Source organism: Macadamia integrifolia, chromosome 4 (assembly GCF_013358625.1).
Source record: "Macadamia integrifolia cultivar HAES 741 chromosome 4, SCU_Mint_v3, whole genome shotgun sequence".
Lineage (NCBI taxonomy): Eukaryota > Viridiplantae > Streptophyta > Magnoliopsida > Proteales > Proteaceae > Macadamia > Macadamia integrifolia.
The window spans coordinates 13,415,607-13,433,616 of record NC_056560.1 but is presented as its reverse complement, the minus strand read 5'-3'; the positions used below and the strand labels follow the sequence as shown (position 1 = coordinate 13,433,616).

The 18,010-nt window shown below is 38.6% G+C and overlaps 2 protein-coding genes across 3 annotated transcripts; both read left to right on the top strand.

The window, feature by feature from the left end:
• Positions 1-3,249: 3,249 nt before the first annotated feature.
• Positions 3,250-9,323, top strand: LOC122075151 (uncharacterized membrane protein At3g27390). 2 transcript variants are annotated; one of them, XM_042640069.1, is made up of 9 exons: positions 3,250-3,701; positions 3,858-3,966; positions 4,133-4,275; positions 4,373-4,509; positions 5,193-5,481; positions 5,571-5,677; positions 5,837-6,002; positions 7,004-7,449; positions 8,366-9,323. In XM_042640069.1, the coding sequence occupies exons 2-9, from the start codon at positions 3,936-3,938 to the stop codon at positions 8,514-8,516; spliced, it is 1,470 nt and encodes a 489-aa protein (XP_042496003.1). In that variant the 5' UTR covers positions 3,250-3,701; positions 3,858-3,935; the 3' UTR covers positions 8,517-9,323. The 2 variants fall into 2 exon arrangements, with proteins under 2 accessions (XP_042496003.1, XP_042496002.1); XM_042640068.1 differs by having other exon boundaries at positions 4,080-4,275.
• Positions 9,324-10,889: 1,566 nt separating this feature from the next.
• LOC122076254 (B3 domain-containing protein Os01g0234100-like) lies at positions 10,890-13,990 on the top strand. The gene is made up of 4 exons (XM_042641583.1): positions 10,890-10,946; positions 11,399-11,494; positions 12,820-12,865; positions 12,991-13,990. The coding sequence occupies exons 1-4, from the start codon at positions 10,890-10,892 to the stop codon at positions 13,620-13,622; spliced, it is 831 nt and encodes a 276-aa protein (XP_042497517.1). The 3' UTR covers positions 13,623-13,990.
• Positions 13,991-18,010: the final 4,020 nt, after the last annotated feature.

Here is an 18,010-nt window from a genome sequence, read left to right as displayed (position 1 = left end):
AGGTCTCCATATTTTGATAAGAAACAAGAAGACATTTATTTGCGTATCTCCAAAGAGTAAAAAAAATACTTGGACTTTGTACTATCTTGTATTTAACGCATTAATTACACTTTTTTTACCATTTAAAAAATTAAAAAAAAAATGAAATTATCAAAGGCTAACCCTTTTCTTGAAACCCTAGTACCAATAACCCTTTTGACCTTTATGCCTACATTGGTCCAGTGCTACAAATCCTTTTCTGATATTCGTCCCCATTGTTCCACCGCTGCAAAATGCAAACCTTTCTTTCATAATTGCTTAAGATATCGAAATCAATCTTAGGATTGGCCTTGGCTGATATCTATATCAATCTGATCCTGATTTGGATCGGCTCGATCTTCATCGAACAAAAATAACCCTGGTTTTCACTTAATTTTTTTTTTTTTTAAACATTTTCTCTTTACTTAGATCTTTTGTGGCCCAGTTCTCTCTCTCTTGGACCTTTCTCTTGTTTATTTTATTTCTACCTTAGTCTTCTCCCATCGATGTCTTATCTTTTTCCCATGTTTCTTCACCTATTCATATTACAGGTTCTATTGCCACTCGCTACATTAGTTTGTTCTATATCTCTCAGTTTCCAGTTCTGTTTTGTTCCAAAGCTTTTGACACTTCAGTTTACTTGATATGTGCACAATAAAGGGAGGAGAGAACATGGGGGATTAAATGCCAAGAGAGATAAAATAAGAAAAAAAAAAAATGATAAATAATTTCTTTGACAAAGCTATTAGGTCTTTGCTTCTATTAAGGGAACCAAGACCTCCTTCTTCAAAGAGAAATTGTAAGAACCAAATTGTCATTCAAGTCTGTTTATTTCATCAGGGTTATTACCTATTTAAAATATTAAATACAATTATAATAACTAATCAACTTTCAAACAAATGAACTACCTATCCACTACTCCATGCAACTCGTAATGAGTACTGAACCCATGACTCCGCAACATCTCCTATATTTCTAGGGCTCCCACTTTTTTACATGAATAACCCATTTATCATAATACACATGTAACATCACTGAAACTCCATTTTCATTCTCTCTATTAGTACTCTGTTTCTATTCTAATGTTCCGAATTTTTTCTTATCTGTTAGATCTGGAATTCTAAGTTTTTCTTCCTAGATTCTAATCTATAATATATTCTGTACTAAAGTCAAGTTTTTTTTTTTTTTTTTTTTGGGCACATTATCCATATGAATATATGATTAAGTTGGATATTTAATTTCTTGCATGCATTACCATGTTGTTATTCCTAGTAGTGGTGTATTTTGGAAATCATATCGGAATCTTTCAAATACGTGTATTGTGTTCTAACAATTTTCCGTGTGATGGTATTTAATATGGTTACAAGCATTGAAAAATTGGAATCAAACCCCATAAATATTGAAGATCTACTGAAAAATAAAATAATTGTAACTTTATGACTTATGAATTCTATTTTGTAGATGTCATGGGTTGTATAACGGATGATATTTTCTTGATATGACTACTGTTTTCCAGGATTTTCATACTTCTATAACAAATAATACATGAATATTTATATTTGATGAGATGACATGTTATTGATACATTGAGGTGTTTTATGATAATCTTATGGGATTTATTGAGTGATTAAATATTCAACTATCATATTGTGTTAAAATTTTGATGCTTCTTTTTTATAAAATCATAGTCTACATATTATTATTATGTTTATTAGTTGATGTTCATGCCTGTTATATAATGAATACATACCCGTATTTTTGCTCTAGATTTTATAGAAGAAATGTATTAAACATATATTAAATATGCACAATACTATTGGTATACACATTTTTTGTGCCAAAAGTTTAAAAGGTATCGCGGTTGAAATCTAAACCATTACACCCTAGGGTGACTTACGCACCAAGAATCAATAATTGGGCACACGGGATTTTCTTATGCTTAAGCTAAAAATGAGATTCATAGAGCAGTTGGTGCTTACCTTAATTTAGGTCCTACTTTTCTATTTATAAGATGAGACATTGAAACCTTAATTTCAATAAGAGGTATAAAATGAAATATTTATCCTGATTAAGAATTACCTTCACAAGAGTCTCCCAAATCTGTCAAGTAGTGAAGAGACTGAGTCTCAAAAAAAAAAAAAAAAAAAAAAAAAAAAAAAAAAAAAAAAAAAAAAAAAAAAAAAAAAAAAATCTCCAAAAGAATTGCAGTGGCTTTAACCTAATCTTAGCATTGACTTGGCCTCCTGTCTTGTATCATCCACCCATTGTTGTGCTGATGTTATTATGCTCATAAAAAAGTATAGATGTCCATTCCGCTTAAAATGCCTTTACACAAACCAAAAGTTTCATCCAATTCAATAAAAAAATGATGGTGAAGGGAGTCTTTGTTTGTTTGAATAATGGAAAACAAAAGAGAAAGATGGTGAGGAGAAATTTGGAGAATTGCAATTTAAATTCAATCATCAATCACAGCGCAGCCAGCCCAATGCCTTAGTACCTCCATGCATATACCTGTGTCAAGGTATAATTGCCGCAGAAAAAACTGCACTGCCTCATGTTAAAGATGCTCGTGTCTGCTCTCCCAATAATCGTTCTAGTGACATATACCTGTCTTAGGAGGTAGTATTCTCTTGCCTTTATTTTATTCCGAGATTATTAATTCAAGTCCTCCATGTTCATATGTTCATGACTACATCGCGATTGTTCCGGATAAGAAGAACAGACCCTCCCCCACGAAGGAATCCAATTTTTAATGCAGACAACCAACTAATCACTGAAGCTTGCGTCAGTATTTATATATATATATATATATATATTTTTTTTTTTTTTAGAATTATAAATATATGGAAGAAGAAGAAGGGCCATGGACTGGGGCCCTCTTATTAATAGAAAATACTGATGAGAGTAAAAGAAAATTCCAATGGAAGATCTCTTCAATCTTTCCTGCACTGGTCCCCATCATTGAAAGATACCAGTCCTATGGTTTATGTAAAATTTATACATACATTCCCTTCCACTCCAACAAAAGTTAAACCAGAGAGAGAGTACAGACATAAAGAAACAGTTGTGAAGAAGGCAGATGAAGACAAATTAATAATACAATGTTACAATCCACGCTATAAGCAGTGATGTATAATGCAAATCAGAGTCTTGACTCCTTCAATACAAAATTTTCATTGAATCCATTATTATAAGTGCTACTAGATAGAGAAATCAAGAGAAAGAAGGGTAGAGTACCAAAGTGGGACCCTTTTCTTCTCTTTCAATTGTTAAGGGTTCTTCCTTCAGCTGTTTCTTGAGTTTTGACCTTATTTCTTAGTTTGAGTTCCCATTTTTTGTTCTCTTCCATAAGTATGTTTCTTCTTCTTGCTTCTCACGCTTCTCTCTCTCTCTCTCTCTCTCTCTCTCTCTCTTTCTCTGTGGTGGGTTCTGGTGGGTTTGAGCTGTAACTTGCACTGTTTAAGGTTCTTGGGCATCACGGTTACTCTGTCTCTCCCTCACGCATGAACACACTTTATATGCTATTCTTGCCCGTTTGTTTTTTAGTATAATTCCAACCCAAATCGTTTTAATTGTAACGGTCGATGCTTACCTTCCCATGTCGAACATCGTGAAACGATGCTTGAGGATCAGCTATGTGGTCTTTGCCTTCTGCTCCGCACTCTTTTTTGGTTTTCTCAAAGGTGCTTTCTTCTTCTTCTTCTTCTTCTTGCAGTTCTTTCCATCTCAGTAGAATTTTTTTTTCCTCTTTTGATTGGGATTTTTCTTTTCTATTTTTGTATTTCGTCGATTTGATTTGTTTGGGTAATTGGGTTTCTATTGATTCTCCCGTGTTGCAGGTTTAACGGTAGGTCCTGTTGCCGGCCTTATTCTGATACTTGGTAACGTTGGGGTCATATTGGGGCTCTTCCCTTCTCATGTTTACTGGACTGTCTATTCCATCATTAAGTTAGTATGGCATAGCATTTATGATTCTTTTCCAATATTTGTTTGGATTTTGGATTATAGAAGCTTGATTTCTTCAAATTTTCTCTGATGGGTTCATCTGTCCCGCTAAACAGGACTAATCGGTTTGATATACCGCTTAAAATTGCTTTCCTATTCGCTTTGCCAGCATTGTTTGCCGTTTGGTTGGGTATTGGCATTGCTGGGAGCGTTATCGTTGGAATTGGTTATGGATGCTTTACTCCCTGGGTTTCTACTTTTGAAGCTTTCAGACAGGATACTGAAGTGAAGAAGTTCATCCACTGTGTTGTGGTAGGTGTTGTGCTTATGTGTTTGTTCAAAGATTCAATTAAAATTTGAGTAGCCCATGATTTACTTTGACTCAATTTCGTTTCCCACAAACTAATAGGATGGGACCTGGGGAACAATTAAAGGGAGTTGTACTGTGGTCCGTGATTTTGTCGATGTCTGCTACCATTCGTACCCTGTATACTTGAAGGAGTTACGAGAAGGCAATGCAAGTTCTGATGAACCTCAAACTCTGAGGTATGGTGTTTAACTATTTTACTATAAGCAATTCAATTTTGAAAACATGTTAGGACTTGGGAGAGGAGAAACAAGAGAGTTTTTTGCTTTCTAATATGAGACTGGGAACAGGTACTATGGTTAAAAGGTTCCGACTTGAGCAGTCTTTGGAGCTACTAATGTTTTAGATATAAAAGTTAGAATATTGCTTACAGATATCTAGTCATAAGAACATCTATCAGAGTGTCAGGATTTCGGAAAGAGGCATGCCTTCACATCCTACATAAAATAGAAACCTGCAGCTAGTTTCACAAGATAAGAAGCACTAATTAAACAGGAGATAGATGATTTATACATATCTACGGCATTAAATGATATGCGACTGATAAGTGGTATGAGGTCTAATGCACATAATGCAATATTTAAGCAAATGAAGTACCCTGCAGAGAGCAGCTATTGTTGGCACTTGTTCTGTTTCTGCTCTTCTCAGGTTCTCTGTATTATTTAGGCTGTTTTGAATTTGCATATGGTCATTAACCATGAAAACCAGGAAAGAAAACCACTAGAATAGAGGCAGTAAAACACCAAGCTAGTTCTTAGTACAATGAAAACATCAATAATTAGACCCATATGAGATAAAATGTCTTTCTTACTCATGCTATGTGAATCAAATATAAATTTTAACTCAAGGAACTATTCTGCAGGTTGATACATGTGCCGGCTTGTATCATTGTGGGTCTGGTGGGACTAATAGTGGAAATCCCTCTATATACTGCCATTGCAATAGTAAAAAGTCCATACATGCTTTTCAAGGGCTGGCATCGCTTGCTACATGATCTAGTGACCCGAGAAGGCCCTTTCTTTGAAACAGCCTGTATCCCGGTTGCCGGTTTGACAATCCTTCTATGGCCACTAATTGTCATCGGGAGCATACTGTTGTCCATTTTCTCTGGCATTTTCATTGGGCTGTATGGATCTGCTGTAGTATATCAGGTGCACTTGCCATGCAGTTTTCCCTTTATTTCTCCATCTAGCTCGTTTCAACAGAAATCACCTACTCATCTATCTTCATATTGGTGCAGGAGAGATCTTTCAGGAGAGGCATGGCTTATGTAATTGCCATGGTTGCAGAGTTTGATGAGTACACAAATGACTGGCTTTATCTAAGAGAGGGGTCCATTCTTCCAAAGTAATCTCTCTCTCTCTCTCTCACACACACACACACACACACACACACACACACACACACACACTTGTTGTTGTCAGCTTCTTTTGCATTTTACTTTTAGAGTTCTAGATGTTATTTTCATCCATATTTAATAATAGCCATCAAATTTCTCACAGCCAGGCCCCAGTACCGAAAGAAGTGGGTGTCTCAATCAACAGAGTTTTCTGTTGGAGGAAGTAAAGGCAAGTCCAGCTCTGTTTCTGTGGAGGCGCCTGCAATACTTGTGCCAAGGTTAACTCCTTCAAGATCTGTCAGAGAGACGATACAAGAAGTGAAAATGGTGCAGGTTTGTATTAATTTTTGTAAGCACCAGGTGGATCCCTCCTATTTTGGCACAAGATCACTGGATTTTAAGCTATCAATGACTTTAGGGTCTTAAGAAACGATTCTGAATTTAAGACTAAAACAAACTACTTGCACTAAACTAAGCTACTTATACTTGGTTAAAAATTGGTCAAATTTTGTTTCTTGACTTTTGTTGGTTTCATACATCACACAAAAATTGCCAATTTATGGCATAAACAGCACTTATGTGACAATTTGGCAAAGAAACATGCTAGAAAACCATTGCAGAAATTATATATCCATGTACAATCAATTAATGAGAGCATGCTATTTGAAATCATATTGTAAAATATACTAAGCAAACAGTTTTTGCTGAAGACATGAATTTAATCCATATTTTTCATCATTTATAAAAATTACTTCAAGTCATGGGGATAAAGATGATTGATTAGAAGGAGATCCAAATATAACTTTCCATGTAATGGATGCTTTGACAATTGTGTCACCCTACTACTTACAGTTTGTGTGTTGGCTATATCTCAAAATGAATCATGAGCTTTATTCATCCCCTTAAAACTTGATTGCATAGTTTACTCAATCACAGCTTGATAATGAACAACATAGACCCATCTTTCATGAACTATATTTGTTGGTCCTCTATTTTTAGACAAACCCCAGTTTTAAGATGATCTGTATCATAAAACTCTGGATCGAAAATCACATTTGCGAATATAAGAAATAACAGAAAGTGCTTTGATTAGAAATTTGCACATTTTATCAAATTATGCCATGGAAAGGTAGCAACTGTCCAGGAAGGCAACTGGTATTAAATTATTGAAATAAACAGGTCAACCAGGATAAGCATGATTTTCCCATACTTTAAGATGCTGTTTTTTAATCAATTTTAATCTGTCATATATTTTTTCTTTATATTATCATCATTCATTTTAGTCTCTTGAGATGATTGAAAATGCTTTCTAATTTTTATTTACTACATAACAGATATGGGGCCTCATGATGAAGTCTTGTGAAATCAAGGGTAAGGAACTGTTGGATGCTAACATCATAACCACGGCTGACCTTGATCAGTGGTTGAAGACAAAGGACAGTGATGAAGCAGCCATAGTTGGCATTGGTTTGCCTTCTTATTCATTTTTGCATTTTCTCCTCTACTCTATCAAGTCTGGAGCAGGTGGTTTGTTGCTTGATAGTGTTGAAGTCACACATCTGAATCGACCACAAGACCGGTTGTTGGACTGGTTCTTCCATCCTTTCATGGTCTTAAAAGACCAGATCAAAGTCATAAATATGGGAGAAAGTGAAGTGAGATTTTTGGAGAAGGTTTTGCTTTTTGGTAGTGATACTCAACGCATGAAAGCTTGGGAAAATGGAAGTGTGGTTCCTCAAGATGCTCTCCGAGCTGCTCAAATTCAAGGCATCAGCCGCAGGTATGGAATTTACCAATCGAAAGTGATTATATTGCTAATAATTTTCTGGGGGAATCAAAGGATCCAAATCATAGTTTCTTTCATTATTATTAGGGATTCACCTGAAATTTAGCAGGATCTAAATATTCAGATTCATCAATTTTTTTGGTAAGAGAAAATTTTTATTGCAAGGGGAGGACCATAAACAATTAAACAGCGAGACAGATATATACACCCCTCACTTCAAATTTCCCTCTGAAAGTTTAGAGAAATCCCTGACTATAACAGCTGGAGCAAAACATCCACAAAACAACCACTTCTCCCCTCCCCTCCCCCTTCAACAGGGCCCACGTGCACACATTAGGAAAGGAAAAAAAGCTGAAGCTCTTGTCAAGTAAGTGCATTGCCACTTGACCTAAAAGCTCAAACTGTTAATGGCAACGTAAACATGTACATTAACAACCCCCTGTTGCACTTCCAAGAGTTGAATGCTCGACCTCCCTGCTCTGATACCATGTGCATTACCGCTTAGCCTAAAAGCTCGAACTGTTAAGGGCAATGTAAATGTATACATTAACAATGTAATTCCAACCTTTTTCATGACTGTTTGGGGGGGGGGGGGGGAGATAGAGAGAAGGAAAAGGGGAAAATCCTCATCACTGAACTCCATCCATCATCCTTACCGATGTCTCCCAACAGATCCCAATAAGTTATGCATCAGAAATATTCTTGGTAGATACATTTTATAATATTCAGTTTTTGGTCCTTACAAAGTTGTCCGAGTTATATCTTTATCTAGATTTTTTGAGTTATATTGTTCATCCTAATCAGAAGATTTTGTTTGACCAGCTTCTAAAACCAAGGGAATTTTTTTTTCCCTCTTCCGCTATATTATGTCGATGACTTCTCTAAATTTTCCACATGGATGTATTGACAGATTGACAGGAATTACGAAGGGTGTATCGAAGTTCCCAACGTACAGGAGGAAATTTCACCATGTAGTTAAGACTCTGATAAGATATTCTCTTGAGGCAGTCCCTTCTGGATCCAACTTGATCAATTCAGTTACTTCCATTGACAATGTCTAGACCGATAAAGCTTCATTATTATGCCCCTTTTGTACATATTCTTTCGTTTTTTGTGGTGCTAAGTTCAATGAGACGACTGAAAGATCAAATTCAAGTTCCCGCCGTTTGGGTTTCGAAGTATGTTAGGTGTATGTTAGGTGTACTGTTCTGAGTGTATGTTTGGATGAAAACTGAAAACAGAGGAGTCATAACTATAGCAACTGTGGCTGGGGAGGAATCATGTCACATTGAAGCTCTCCTGGTGCTTCTTCTGTTCAGTAAGACTTAGATACATGTATTTAGATTCTATTTCAGTCATAGGCTGCAATGCAACTCACACCAAGCCAGCAATGGTAACATGGTCCATCATGCAAACAGTACCAGCAATGGAAATCATCAAGATTCAACATTTGGCTTTCAGATAATTTAAGTTGAAGGAATATAAGTGTATAAAGCATCGCGGTGTATGTTTTTGAGGCAATCTCTGTTACAATTGACGGCTTTATTGGAATATAATCTAGATCAACTTGATAGATAAACTCTCCCATTGCAGTGATATGAAGGGAGAGATTGTGGCTTCATCTGAAATGGATGGTGGTCTTTGGACAGGTTACATGTTGAGTTCCTCTTTTTGTGTTGGCTGTATTTTACTTTCCTCCTCATACTGTTAAGGGATGTAACTAAATGTGCACTGGAGGAAGGATTGGACCAGGGAAGACAGAAGCAATTCAAAATGTGATCAAAATCCCAAGGGATTTAGGTATAATTTATCAAAATACCATTGACTCTGCAAAACCATGTGAATCAAATTGAATTCTTTTTGGTGCATAGTATCTTTTACTGATAATTTTTCTTATACTGGTGGCACTCATGCTCTAATCTCAAATTCCCACTGTGAGAGTGAGCCTCTGCAATCCTTGAATTCAGATGCTTGGTTAAACATATGAAGGAAACATGTCTAAGCTTCAAATCCATATTAGATCAAACAATGGAGGTGCCTCCCTTGTTCTTCATCTTTCACCTTGATGAAGCCTTAGCCCAACTTAAAGGGGTCAGTTTCATAGATGTTTCAAGCAAGGACGATAGTAAAGAACCATGCAAAAAGATTGATGGATTATGACTGATTATAATAAGGTGTTGGTTGTCTATCTGAGGCACCACTATGAATGCACATTCTTTTGGTGCACATAAATATGCAATAGAATTGCCCAGATTCAGATTCAGGTCCGAGTGCATTAGGTTTTATACATCTATCTAGCCTATAAGAACACTTATATAGGCTAGAAAATCCATGGTTTACAGGAGTAAGAGAGGGAGCATATCCAAGGAAAAGAACCAACTTCTCTGCTAGTATTTTGTGGCAACAGCAGGACAAGCCTCAATAAACCTCATCAGAGAATTACTCAACACTGAGAATTCAAACCCAAGGGGGGTAGCGCAGTTGGTGAGCAAGGAACTTGGTACGAGCCGTAAACTCGTTGTGATAGGCTAATCCACAGGATCCAAATCATCTCTAACCACTAGAATGCCCAGTGAGGCTTCCGATGGCTGGAGGAGGACCCAGATATACACCCCAACAGATGTGTGCGGGCATAAAAACTAAACTGAAATCATTTATTGAAAGTGAAATCGATAAAACCGTTTATTAAATGGTTCGATTTTAAGGTATCGGTATTGCTAGTCACTTGTAAACAGAAAGAAGTTACCAGAGTCTGTCATGTAACTTGCCCCAAAAGTTTGAGGTTTCAGTGTTGTTAGTCACCACCGAATCATGATATTGTGCCAAATCACCGATATTGTATCGGTGGAATAATACAGATCAGGGGTAAAATAGTTTAAAAATCCATTTTTTAAAGAAAATTAGGGGTCAAAGCCTGTTCGATAAAGGTTGATCCGTAGCTATACCATATCGGTTTTCAAGGTGATCGGATACCCAATCCGGTAATGGTTGTAACCAAATTAGTTGTCATCCATTATATAAATGAAAATAAAATCATGAACTCTATTTTTAATTTCTGAGCTATGAGCCTACAGTAGTCCTACTACAATGTGTCCTTTAGTTCTCCTCCATCTCTCCCTTGGTTGTGTGTTTTCTTGTATTGAGATTGTCGAGGGGCAAAGGAAAAACTTGAGGAGGATGAGGCAACTGTTTCCATGGAAGTTATCTCATCTCTAATTTGAAACAGTAGCAGCTGAAGAGTTGAACAGGTCCGAAACCCATGAAATGCGGTGAGAGTTTCAAAAGGCTCTGGTCTGTTCATGTCCTTTATTTGTATTGAAAATATCTTAACTTGTTTGCAGGGAAATAGGAGAAGAAGAATAGATAGAAAGCTAGGAAAAGAAAGATATGGTAATGGAATCTGGACCTCTACAACTGCAGGAAGCCTGAGAAGCATGGAGAATCAGGTTCAAATGACTCTAGCCCAGTTCTTTAAGGGGGTGTTTGGTTCAGTAAATCTTTGGTATGACATTCTTTAGAATGATAATTCTTAATTTTTGGAGTTGTTTGGTTCCACTAGGATGACCCTCATAAGTGAGCATCATACTTCCCATGAATGACCATATTACAAAGGATGTGTTCCAAATCTGAGTTTACCTCAATACTTAAACTCAGATTTGAGCAACCTTTTTATCACCTAGTATAAAAGGAGTAAGCGGAAAGGCGTTCTCTACGGAATCCAATATCTCAACCCGCGAGAAACATGTACTAGCCTTAAGGCAACCAAAAGATTTTTCAAAAAGAAACATAATTCAGAAGAATGTCTATCAAAAGATTGACATTCATATCCGATACATACACCATTTGATTTACCGAACCAAACACCATGTAAAACTCGCCAATGCTCTGTTTTCAAGGATTCTTTCTTCCCTGTTCTGTTTAGTGTATTCTTAAGCGGAAGTAGAACGAAAGCAGGCAGAGAATTCCAAAGCTGCTTCAGTACAGGAGAAGACCTTCTGCTCCTCCACCTCCACGTTCTTCTTCTTCTGGACATAAGCAGGTGAATCTTCGGTGCCATTCTACAGAACACTTTTTACAACTATGTATCACACTTGGATCCTGATCATCTCCGATTCTTAATCTTCTTCCTGTCGTTGAGCTGGAACATTGTTTGTTTTTGTTATGTGTGTCGAATTCTTGACCTGTTTTCTGAGGATTGATTCTCTAAAAAAAATAAAAATTGGTGGCGACCTGAATAGGATTTTTTTCTAAGGTCTGTGATGGTTGCAGAGGGCTTGGACCTTGACTGGTCGTGTCCTGACGGATCGACCCGACTTGGAGGAGGATTATATGTTATGATGTCTTGTGTAAGCAAATGAGATTAAAGGTTTTTCGGTTAAGTTTTCTGGGCGGGAGTTTCTTGCCGCGAGTTTGGGTGTTCTTGAGATCTCCATTCTAATTTTTTTTTGAACATAGTGAATCATCTTTTTTTTCACCTGAGGAGATAAAACATCTCATCAGTGTGTGAACCTCGTTAAATCTCTGTGTTATCTTATGCAAATCTGTTCGCTTTTTTTTCATGTTTCTTTGTGTTTGTTCCAACAGTTTTCCTTCTATGAGACAATTGCCCTCCCAAAGCTTCATTTCATTTGCAGCTCCATCTACTATTCTTTGCTTCTTCATGTTTCTGCTTACTTGCTAAAATTTGATAGTTTCTTCCTCTTCTTCCTCTGTATGTGTGTGTATGTGCTGTGAACCTATGATCCACTTCACCCTTTCTCTGTAATAGAGATGGAGCCTATGAGTTTTTAATGTTTCTGATGATGGTGTTTATATTAGATTCTTTATTTAACTTCCTAAATTTTATAGAGTTCACTAGGGCAGCCAAGTCTAATCTAGCTATCTGGAAGAGTTTTCTCTCAGTATATCTCTTTGAAAGGCTGAAGTGTGTATTCCATTTCACTGGTAGCACCTATCCACTTGAATGACATGTGGGATTTATGAATCACCTTTCATCTTTCTTACCTAGCAGATCTAACGCACTTGCATTGTTCCAGATTACATTATGATGACCCTGTTGGATTTCTGTCTTAGCGAGAAAAATGAAGTCCTGATGAGTTTCCATGTTGGTCTTGTTGAAAATTAGGCGTGTAGCACATATTCAAGGGCTGGGAGCCCTCAGACTTGCAGCCCAAGGCGCTCCCAGCACTTGGATCTGCGCTACAGGGCGTGTAACGCTACAAAGGATCCTGTTACGAGGGGGGCTCCCCTTCCCTTGTATTTGTACCATTATATGCTTAAAAGTTTATAACATCTTGCACTTATTTCTCCAATCCACTTGCTAGGAAAAATATCAATGCTAATACTTCTTGCCTTTTTATGTAGGTGCACATTCTAAGGGGAAAAGTTTTTGGAGAGGAAATTCTTACTGGTAACTTAGTTGACCTCCAGATATTTCAGAATTTGCTTCCTACTTAAAAAAAAAATTGATTTGTTACAATGATCTTGCATTCCCACCCAAAAGGAAAAAAAAGCTTACTTTTTGCTTGAATGTAGAGGAAGATGATGCAGATGAGGGAGTATCTCATCCTTTATCTGTTCTAAAAGAGAGTAATCACAATGATACTCCTCCAGGATCAGTTTCTAACCCTGAGCCACTAGCCAGAGAACAGTTTGGAAATAACAATGAAAAAGTTGGCTCCAAAGGTTTGGAAGGCATCAGGTTGGCAACAGCCACCATGGAATTTAAAGATGTGAAAAACTTTAAGGATTTCACCATTATAGTAAATGGTTGGAATATAGATTCTGAACTTCCTGAACATGTTCGAGCCAAGTATTATGAGCTCTACTGTAGTCAGAAGGCTTTCCTTCATGACCATCTTCTCCCCGTCGTCAATTGTAAGATGATTACTGGAATAATTCCTGGGATCGTGGATGTGGCCGACTTCATACGATCTTGCAACCTTACTACCTCTGAGAATGACTTTGCAAATTGTAACAAGTGTTTGGATGCCTTTGAGAGGCTGGGCATGAATGTTGGGTTTTTACATGCTCGACTGCACCAACTTATGCGCCTATCCTTTTTATCAAAAGGAGCAATGTACTCAAAGATGTGCAATGAACCTGTGTTAGAGCAAGCTTCTTTGGTACAGGAGACGAGAAATCTGGAAGTGAAGCTTATGGAATGAAAAGAGGTCCATGCAAGTAAAGCGGAGAAAATGTGACTGAAATTGAAGGCCAAGAGTTATGAGGTGAAGTGTCAAGCAGAGGTCAATGCTTCGTGGTGATCTTTGCGTTCTGTCATGTTGCAGTTTCTCCTCCTTTATTGAGTAGCCTAAATTTTGGAGTTGGACTAACATAAATCTATGATGATGAGGAGTGTTTCTTTTTGTGGAACATGATTGTGGATGTATATTTTTGTGAAATATAATAGGTAGATCAGCATTGTAACTACAGAGGTCTCTGTCTATCTACATTGTAATTATGCAAATGATAAGCATATAAGAAATACAAGGTACAATGAAGGCTGTAATCAGTACATTGCTGTTCTACCATATATTGCATTGTGACCACAAAGGGTATGCGGCAAAATGGATTGAAAATTTTATGGCTTGATTTGCTGGATTAAGTAATATATCAGGTGGATTTTTGGTGAACTCAGGAAATCAAAATACAGTTGACATGGTTGGGTTCAGGAGGAAGGAACATGGGAGCTTGTAAGTGGTTAGACTAGGAAGAGATTTTGGGTACAGGGTTGGTTTTTCCATCTTTACATTTATTTTTTGCAGAGTAAAAGAAAAAAAGGGGGGGGGGGGTTGGATTCATTTTCCTTTTTTTTTTTTTCTTTTCCTATCCTTCCCTTTAATTTATTGGGAGGAAATATGTTCTGAAAAGGGAGAGGGAAAGGGAGGGGTGAGAGAGGGGGGGGGGATTTGAGGGTTATATTTTCTTACCAATCGAACATTCCCTTTTCAAAAATGAGCATTTGTAATATTGTAGGTGGTGGTATTCAGCTACAGGTATTAAAAAAAAATTAAATTTTCAAGACCCTGTGTTAACCCTGCAAAGGATGAGAAAGCACTCTCTGGAAACAGATGGACAATTTATGTGCACATTGTAACTAGGTCAGATGTGATGGGTAAATGACCCAGAAATCTCATTGACATGGGAATTGAATAGAATTCTCACTTTAACTTCCATAACTGGATCCAGCAAGAACTCATTAGTTGGTGAAATGGAACAACCAGAGGAAACCTGAGATACTGTATTAAAATTTGGTTTGGACAGGGAATCAGATCATTTGGATTTCTCAATGCTAGCCCAAACTGAGTTCCTGTAGCATTGCTTCATACATCAAAGAATGCATGGACACTAATCAAGGTTCAAAGTAAGTCCTATTCTAAACGAAGCTGCTGGAATCAGTCTGAATCCTAGATATTGGTTTGATTCAGAAATTAGATCCAGCCAATTCAAGTCTGGAGTTCTGATTTAGATACCTTGAAGACTGATCTGATTTAGAATTAGATCAGTTAAATCACCCAAGATTGATCCTGATTCTGGACGATTCAAATTGGCCTATTCAACTCGTTTTTTTGTAGGGTTCGGGCAGATTTTGGCTGGATTCAGAGTCGAATTCAAAACCAAAATTATGGTATATTTTCATTAGGCTATGTTTGGTTGCAGGGGAAATTAAAGGGAAGGGAAGTGAATTTCGGAGTGTAAAGCCCAATAGGATAAACTAAGCATCTATTGAAGAAAAAAAAATGCAAGGGAAATGAATCAAATGGAGCCTAAAATATATGCAATTTACTGAAAGGAGGGAATACAAGTTAGTTTAAGAACAATAGTAGTACATGCACTGAAGCAAAACTGTGCTGCTGCTTGATTGCTGACCTTCCATCTCGGGGCCTAACTGCAGACCAGGGTAGGGCAACCCATAAAGGATCCCAAGTCTAGCACCTCATGAGCTCTTTCATAGAGATTCCGGTGACAGATATCGATCAAGAAAATTAATGAAAGGTCTTTGTCCACCTCCCTCAACATACTCAGATGGACAGAACTGGCAGGAAGCACCCGCAGAGCCGATCATTGGGCTCAATTCCTCTCTTTACCAACGCCAAGAACACCCTCTCTAGAATCCAGATAATCAATCTTGTTAGCTCTCCCCAAGCATTGGATCAAACAAGTGCATTGAAGACCAGGTGTTTAAATAGCTGCTAGTCTAGTGTTGCGTATGCTCGGACACAGGTGGGTACAAAAAGATCAGGCTGTCCCCCCGTATCATGTACTGAAGATGCTCCCCCACATGCTCCTGTTGACTCTACACATTAGCATAGCCAACACCCGACCCACAAGTTCTTTCTCCCATTTAAATTATATGAAATCAAAAACTAAAAACGGAAAAATATTTCCAGGAGAGTAATAATGGAAACACACGAAAAAAAATCTCCATGGACATCATTTTTTCATTTCATGCAGGATAGACCAATCATTTTGCCTCGTATTCGGTATGTAAACCACAGAATATATATACATATAAATGGGGAGGTAATTACCTAACGCCCCCATTCCATAAGTCGCAATCCATTCCAATCCATCCAAGTTATCCAACCCAACCTACGAGCAGTCTCTCTCTCTCTCTCTCAAAAATGGGAATATAATTACCTGATGCCGTTCTATCTAAAAAAAATTTACCTGATGCCCCCATTATCAAAGTCATCAGTCCAGTCCAATCCATATCAGTTGTCCAACCCAACAAACAACCACTTCCTCTCCTTCTGAGTTCTTTTGATCTCTTCAATCTACAGGAGATGACGTTAAAAGAAAAAAAAATGACAGACAAATTCTCATGAGAAACGACACTAATTCGTTGGATCAGGTCCTCCTAGAGCAAGGTTTGAGGAATTGGATTGGATCGATTAGAGTCGGTTGAATGTAAATTGTGTTAGTCTTGATTGGTCTTTGATACGGCCAAATTGATTGCCTAGTAGGGTAAGAACACGTGGTATCTAAGGAGAGGATACGTGTCGCTCACCTGTTAGAGTCTGCAAGGAGTCTGACCGCGTCAACCACGTGGAGAGAATATTCCCCACGAAGGGGATAAGGCGTATCCGAGTAGGACTCGAAGAGGAAAGGAGGCAGACCCAAGGAGGACTCCTCCAAGGAAAAGAGAAACCCTAAACCCTAAGGACTATAAGAGAGGGCCCGAGCAGAGGAAGAAAGGTATGTAGAAAAACCCTCACCATTACCCTTGTGAAAAGCTGTGTGGCCGATCTCTAACTTGGGCGTCGGAGGACTAACCCTGGATAAACATCCGGGCCTCTGCCTTCTGTATTTGTGCAGGATCAGCTCATACAGATTTTCGGCAGCAACAGATTGGCGACGTCTATGGGAAACGACAGTAATGGTGGGAAGAACCTACAATTGTAAGAAGACGAGAACAACATCGAACATGAACATGGGGGAGGAGGAACCTTCAGGAGGGCTCCCTCCTTAGATGGAAATTGGATAAGAAAGGGGAAACGATGATCGGGAAGGTTCCGTGAGGTACCAACGTTCGGCCGGAAATTCGGTGCGAGGAGATAGTAATCCTCCGCCCCCTCCTGGAGAGCAGGAATATGTGACAAGGGAGCAGTTCGAAGCCCTCCAGGAGAAATATGACCGAATGGCCGAGGCAATGAAGGAGGTCTCCAAAGCTGTCTCTCAGAAGACTGGCGGAGCACCGTGAGGCCCCCATATCCAGCCCGAGAGAGCTCGAGACGAGGATCAGAGCAGTACAGGATCGATAAGGTCCGGTCATAATTTTTGAAACCGAGCAATGAGGGAAAGTCCAGCACCCAAGGGAAGGACGTGATATGCCGCCGGAGACCGACATGGGGAACCACGCCAAGGAGACGAACAGAGACACGAGGACTCAGGGTTAAAGCAGATGATCCTGGACCTGAAAGATGAGATCAAGAAGGTGGCAGAAAATCAGACGGGAGCTCGCGATCCAGACCTCACTAATGACACGGCTCTAGTTGATGAGGTCATAAGGGACCCGCTCCCGATTGGCTTTCACCTGCCAAAGTATGACACCTACGACCGATCTGGGGACCCCGTCGATCATCTGGAAGGCTTCAAGGTCGCTATGCAGTTCCATCGAGTCTCAGAAAACATCATGCGTCGTGCCCTGCCATTGACATTCAGAGGAGCGGCAAGGCTATGGTACAACCGTCTTCCGATGAAGTCGATCCACAGCTTCAGCGATCTAAGTTGAACTTGACTAGCGTCAAGCAACATGAAGGCGAATCATTGCGGAACTACATGAAGCGCTTTCAACAAGAGAAGATCACGATCAGAGGCCTGGACCTGAAAGAAGAGTTCATAGCCCTGCTGGGAGGCGTCAAGGATAAGGAGCTGAAAAGGTCTTTGGCGAAGCATACACCGAGGAACCTGGCCGAGTTGAGAGCTTAGTGCGATAAGTACATCCAGATGGAAGAAACCCTTCAAGCCGATAAAGAAGCTAAAAGGAAGACGGGAAGGAAAAGGATCTTAAGGGGTGACGACAAACCCTCCGAAGAAGGCAAAAGACGAA